Here is a 7,382-nt window from a genome sequence, read left to right on the forward strand (position 1 = left end):
AGAACAGTGTTTATATAGCACAGTGTGAATAAAACAGATGCATTGTAAATGTAAATCAGATAGGTCGTACAGTCTGACGGCCAAAGTGTAAATTTAATGTTAAACTGAGATACTTCAGAGTAAGAAAATGTCATGAGGCTTGCGTTTTAATACATTGGAAAAAAATATCAGACTGGTTACAATGACGGAATTTGCATGCTATGAATATTCATTAGATATGTCATACAGTGAGAGTATGTGGAGGTAGCCTGGAGGCGGTATCTCACAAATTCAGCACAATCATCTTTTTACTTTTTACAATCTTCTAAGTGAGGCGGGTTTAGATACGCCCATTTATGTTAATAGGCCCACGTCCGTCAAGGTAAACAGTTCCCCTATGGACCACACCTTGGCATAGGCCCCTTTTCGAGACGACGGCTTCGGCTTTGGATTCAGCGCAGGATAGCTTGGCACCGTCGGTTGATTTGATACTTTACGCGTGCTTTGCGTATACGCGATCTTCAGGGCTTCATACGAGAGAGCAAAGCCTAGAGCCGAATCCAAAGCCGAAGCCGTGGTTTCGAACAGGGCCATAGGAGAGTGAGTTACGGAACAACAGGACCACCAAGGCAACAAATCCCAACGGAAGCACAGCACTGTGGCGACGTAAATTTGGTCATTACAAACAGAGGTCAATAATTCGAACACAATTTTCGTTACACCGTTTCCAAAGAAAAACAAAAGAAGACAGAAGTTCTTTGGTGAATAACTTCAAAGCCAGCTTTATTCGTTTGCTTTACATGGTTTTATTTCAACCCATGTTGATGTTAGGCGCGATCGGTCAATTTGCGCGATCGGTCGATCGCGCTGCGCTATTGAAAGATCAATTTGGTCGCGCAGCAATCAGTCGATCGCGCAACAATCGGTCGATCGCGCAACAATCGGTTGAACATCTTTGCGCGATTGACCGATCGCGCTACGAGTATTTTTTCCGTGATCAGCCGATCGTGCAGGAAATGCTTTGCGCGATCTACCGATCGTGCAGGAATGGGTTTGCGCGATCGACCGATCGTGCAGGAAAAGTTTTGCGCCATCGACCAATCGTTCAGGAAAAGTTTTACGCGATCTGACGATCGGGCAGGAATGGGTTTGCGAAATCGCAATAAAATTAATTGCAAGAAAAATGTTCAGTATCACCATAGTGATTGATTTATATTGTGACGTCACACTTTAGTTAGCAACTATACGACTGATCAAATTTGCAGTTACGATCAATCTTACATCTTTGTGAATTCGGCCTGCATATCGGTCGATCGCGCCAAACAATTCCTGCACAATCCGCCGAACGCGCAAAACCATTCCTGCACAATCCGCCGATCGCGCAAAACCATTCCTGCACAATCGGCCGATCGCGCAAAACCATTCCTGCACAATCGGCCGATCGCGCGAAACCATTCTTGCACAAAGTCGCCCCTACCCGGCTCGCCCCGGGTTGAAACAAAGCCGCCCCCTGGCAATGTCGCCCCCGGCAATGTCGCCCCCTAGCAAAGTCGCCCCTGACAATGTCGCCCCATGCTAATGTCGCCCCCCTAGCAAAGTCGCCCCCAGATGTTGTTAGGAAAATAATTAAGGCTACAATAATTATGGTAAAAAAAATATAGTTAAAACATTTTCAGAAAAAAATTCCGTATGAAGTAATGTGCTTGTGGAATGTCTAATTAATAGGGCCTATCTATTGAAAATCTACTCTGTAAATGTTTTAATACAGGTTTCCTGGTCATTAACCCTAACCCTAACCCTATACCCTAACACTAACCTTAACCCTAACCCTAACCCTAACCCTAACCCTAACTGTAAGTAGACTTTACTTTATATTCTTTCCGATACAATAATATTAAGCCATTATTACCGAAAGAATCCTTAACTATTTTCTGGGGGCGACTTTGCTAGGGGGCGACATTGTTTGGGGGCGAAAGGTGTCAGGGGCGACTTTGAAACAACTTGGGGCGAGCCGATTAGGGGGCGACTTTGCAGGGGGCGACTTTGTTGGTGGCGAGCTTGCTAGGTGGCGAGATGACCAGCCTCCGTTCAGACAGGTAGATGTTAGTTTCCAAACGCCAGGAGTCGATTGCTTCTCGAAAGGATCCGATGTAATCGGTAGTCGTCAAACGGAGCAGTAATACATAGACTCGCTACAATTCCTTGAGCTTTTTCTCCCTAAGATTTTTTTGTGTATTTTTGTATGGTAGATATATCGATGTTTTGGAGTTTCGTTCTTTAGTTCAGACATTTGTTTAATTTATTTTTATTCACTAACATTAATATACAAAAAGATCATGTTTTTTTGCTGATTTGTAAAGTTTATTTTCAAGATTTAACAAAGCAATGCGTATCCACAGGATACGAACTCTTCATCAACTAAAAGTGGTCGATTCGAAATCAGTTTATCAATACGTTATCATTCAAATGAAGCCAATCAAAGACTGCCCTTCCCTATACAAAGGACTCATGAAGCATTTCTGATTTTATCATATTTTTTTATAAAGCTCCATTATATTTATTTACGATTTTTGAACATTACACACCACGAGTCCATTTGAAGCATACTGGGCGTGTGCATTACACCGCTGTGCGTACAGTTTAAGATTTCATCAACGACACGGGTCGATTTGTAAAACAGTTTATCAACACGTTATCATTCCAACGGAGCCAATCAAAGACTGTAACTACCTAACCAAAGCATTCATGTAGCATTGCTGATTTTATCATATTTTTATGATGCTCTATTATATTTGTTTCAGATTTTTGAAAATTACACACCACGCGTCCCTTTGCAGCATACTGTGCGCGTGTACAACACTGCTGTGCGTACAGTTTACAATTTCATCAACGCCACGGGTCGATTTGTAAAACGGTTTATCAATACGGTATCATTCAAATTATGCCAATCGAAGACTGCCAGTACCTATGCAAAGCATTCATGTAGCATTACCGATTTTTTCATAATTTTATAAAGCTCCGTTATATTTATTTCAGATTTCTGAAAATTACAAACCACGAGTCCCTTTGTAGCATACTGTTCGCGTGTACTACACTGCTGTACGCACAGTTTAAGATTTCATCAACGCCACGGGTCGATTTGTAAAACAGTTTATGAACACGTTTTCATTCAAATTAGACCAATCAAAGACTGTCATTACCTAAACAAAAGATTCATGTAGCATTACTGATTTTATCATATTTTTATAAAACTCCATTATATTTATTTAAGATTTTTGAAAATTACACACCACGAATCCCTTGCAGCATACTGTGCGCGTGTACTACACTGCTGTGCGAACAGTTTAAGATTTCATCAACGCCACGGGTCGATATGTAAATTGGTTTAATATCAATACGTTATCATTCAAACGAAGCCAACCCAAGACTGTCATTACCTAAACAAGGCATTCATGTAGCATTACTGTTTTTATCATATTTTTTTGATGCTCCATTATATTTGCTAACATAGTTGGATTCGATGACAAGAATAAGAAAGAATATATCCATAGATACTTCAGCAACTATGATTCCGAACACCATGATCATGTTTATTCTGAAATAAATAAGTCTGAAACACTCCGTAGTTTAGGGGAGATTCCTCTGTTTCTTTGGCTAATGTGTTCATCTTTAACACAGCCCGGAAGTCAACTACCTGACAGGATTTCAGAACTGCTTCGTCTCGCCACCAGCTTAATGTATGAGCAAAAGATAAGCAAAGATTGCACATCCAAGCCCCAGCAGAAAATAACCGAAGAGGGGTTTAATTTGCTGATGACCAAACTTGGGCGGGTTGCACTTGGAGGTTTGATGTTTACAAGTCGTGGAAAGTATTCCTTCGCAGTTTCAGAGTTTGATTCAGAGGACGATGTCAATTTGGGATGTGATGTCGGCTTGCTGGCCCGAGTACAAACCATGCACGGTATGAAAAAGGTCGAACGAGTCAAGTTCTACCACACGATATTAATGCAGTTTTGTTGTTCCGTTTACCTGTCTGGTATTACGGAGTCTGGCAATACTGGCAAATTCAACGAGCACATGTCAACATTGTTAGAAGGAGACGTAGAAAGATTTGGATACTTATTCCGTTTCTGCAGCGGACTGAACATGAAAGCTGCACAATGCGTTGTAGAAATGACCAAGAAGCACCTTTCGGTTTACAATAAAAACACTCCTGTTGATTGCGAAAGGTATATCTGTTTGCATAAGATAATGATGTTGGCTTTGTTTGAAGCCAAGCTTGGTGTGACTGTCAAAACCCTGGAGCTAGATGAGTGGGTAAGATTTCCATACGAGCTGAAAGGAGAAGACCTACTGGCAGCACATTACTTTGTTCAAAACCTACAGCAACGATCCAGTCTTCAGCATGTTTCACATTTAACGATAATATGTCAAGGACAGACCGATTTAGATCTCCTAACACAAACAATGGCTGGAATAGTGATGTGTGATTTAACATTAGAAGTAGTAGGAATCAATATGAGCGACAAGATACATAAACTCAAAAACATTTCTAAATGTGTAATATCACTGACACTAAATAAATGTCAGTTAAGCTGTGCCTCTGTCCCTGGACTTTTCAAGTTACTTAAATCTGCTACCAAGTTGAAGATACTTAAGTTGAGTGAAAACAATTTGCACGGTTTGAAATCGGTTCAGATGCCCAACAATCTTTCCTTAGGGTACTTGATACTTAATGACAGTAAGCTGACAAAGGATGATATCGGGCCACTTTTCTCCATCGTGGCTGCAGCAGGTAGTGTAACAAAACTGCGTATACATGAAAATGATCTCCATGGTATTAAGGCGGAAGAGATAACTCCTGTTTCCTCATTGGACGAATTGCATCTAATTGCATGTGGTATACAGATTGATGATATTGGGCCACTTTTCTCCATCGTTGCTGCTGCAGGTAGTGTAACAAAACTCGTTCTATGCGGAAACGATCTCAATGGTATCAAGGCGGACGAGGTTACTCTTGTTTCTTCCCTAAAGGAATTGCATCTATACGCATGTGGTATACAGAGTGGTGATATTGGGCCAATTTTCTCTATCTTGGCTGCTACAGGTAGTGTAACAAAACTCGTTCTAATCGAAAACAATCTTCACGGTATTAAGGGGGATGCGATAACTCGTATTTCTTTATTGAAGGAATTGCATCTTTACGAGAGCGGTATACAGATTGATGATATTGGGCCACTTTTCTCCATCGTGGCTGCAGCAGGTGATATAACAAGGCTCATTCTATACAGAAACGACCTCCATGGTATCAAGCCGGACGAGATAACTCGTGTTTCTTCTTTGAAGGAATTGCAATTAAGCTCTTGTGGTATACAGAGTGATGATATTGCGCCACTTTTCTCCATCGTGGCTGCTGCAGGAAGTGTATCGACACTTACTTTAGTCGAAAACGATCTCCATGGTATTAAAGGAGACGAGATAACTACCTTTTCCTCCTTGGATGCATTGCATCTAATTGCATGTGGTATACAGAGTGATGATATTGGGCCACTCTTCTCCATCGTGGCTTCTGCAGGTAGTGTAACGAAACTTGTTCTAGAACAAAATAATTTCCATGGTATTAAGGCAGACAAGATAACTCCCGTTTCTTCATTGAAGGAATTGCAAATAAGCTCCTGTGGTATCAAGGGTGACGATATTCGGCCACTTTTCTCCATTGTGGCTACTGCAGGTAATGTAGCGAGACTTGCTCTTCATACAAACGATCTCCATGGTCTTAAGGTGGACAAGATAACTCCTGTTTCTTCCCTGATTGAACTGCACCTAGAGGCGTGCGGTATACAAAGTGATGATATTGGGCCACTTTTCTCCATTGTGGCGGCTGCAGGAAGTGTATCGACACTTGTTTTAGATAAAAACAATCTCCATGGTATTAAGGGAGACGAGATAACTCTCGTTTCTTCCTTGATTGAATTGCATCTGTACGAGTGTGGTATACAGAGTGATGATATTGGACCACTTTTCTCCATCATGGCTGCTGCAGGTCGTGTAACTAAACTGTTTCTACGCAAAAACAATCTCCACCGTTGTATCAAGGGAGACCGGATAACTCGTATTTCTTCCTTGAAGAAAATCTATCTAACCTCATGTGGTATAAACAAGAATGATATTGAACCCATTTTCTCAATCGTGGCTGCTGCAGATAGTGTAAGGACACTTGTTTTACGCAAAAACGATCTCCATGGTATTCAAGGGGACCAGATAACTCAAGTTCCATCCTTGGAAGATTGTATCTAGAGGAGTGCGGTATACAACGTGATGATATTGGGCCACTCTTCTCCATCGTGGCGGCTGCAGGATGTGTATCGACACTTTTTTTAGGCAAAAACGATCTTCATGGTCTTAAGGGAGACGAGATAACTCATGTTTCGTCCTTGAATGAACTGCATCTTTACGCGTGTGGTATACAAAGTGCTGATATTGGGCCACTTTTCTCCATCGTGGCTACTGCAGGAAGTATTAAGAAGGTTTATCTTCAGAAAAATAATCTACATGGTATTCAGGTGGACCAGATAATGCCTGGTTCTTCGTTGGAGGTATTCAGTCTGGAAGATTGTGGTCTGCAGATTAATGACTTTCAGGCACTTTCTTCGTCCCTGAACATGCTAATCTGGGGTTCCGTTCTTTATACACCACCGCCTACTTTCATAGAGCTGCTTAATTTTTTTTTCAAATCATCCTGTTTAGCTTTGCAAACAAGTGTGCTCAAGTGCAAGCTTTTCTCAAAGGTTTGGGGAACAAATTCTTATTTGTGCAAAGCACCGGAGGGTTAGCATGCCTGATACCCATGTTAACATTGTTTCATGTGGCCACGGCGTTGTACACCCATAACACATGGCAGAAATTGAATGCATTCTGGTTCGCTTGTTCACTTTGAAATACTCAGAAATGCTAGAAACTTAAAGGAAGCGGACACTATTGGTAATTACTCAAAATAAGTATTAGCATAAAACCTTTCTTGGTAACGAGTAATGGGGAGAGGTTGATAGTATAAAACATTGTGAGAAACGGCTCCCTCTGAAGTAATGTAGTTTTCAAGAAAGAAGTAATTTTCCACAAATTTGATTTCGAGACCTCAAATTTAGAACTTGAGGTCTCGAAATCAACCATCTAAACGCACACAACTTCGTGTGACAAGGGTGGTTTTTTATAATTATTATCTCGCAAGTTCGATGATCGATTGAGCTCAAATTTTCACAGGTTTGTTATTTAATGCTTATGTTGAGATAACTGTGAAGGCTAGTCTGTGAAGGCTAGTCTTCACCAACTGTGAAGGCTAGTCTTTGACAATTACCAATAGTGTCCACTGCCTTTAAATAGGGATCAGTATGGCCCCGTGCATT

At 41.2% G+C, this 7,382-nt stretch overlaps 1 protein-coding gene across 1 annotated transcript; it reads left to right on the forward strand.

Annotated features, from left to right (window-relative positions):
* Positions 1–217: 217 nt before the first annotated feature.
* Positions 218–6,276, forward strand: LOC139934767 (NACHT, LRR and PYD domains-containing protein 3-like). The gene is made up of 2 exons (XM_071929174.1): positions 218–233; positions 3,491–6,276. Exons 1-2 carry the CDS (start codon positions 218–220, stop codon positions 6,274–6,276), a joined length of 2,802 nt encoding a protein of 933 aa, XP_071785275.1.
* Positions 6,277–7,382: the final 1,106 nt, after the last annotated feature.

Source organism: Asterias amurensis, chromosome 3, assembly GCF_032118995.1.
Source record: "Asterias amurensis chromosome 3, ASM3211899v1".
Classification (NCBI taxonomy): domain Eukaryota; kingdom Metazoa; phylum Echinodermata; class Asteroidea; order Forcipulatida; family Asteriidae; genus Asterias; species Asterias amurensis.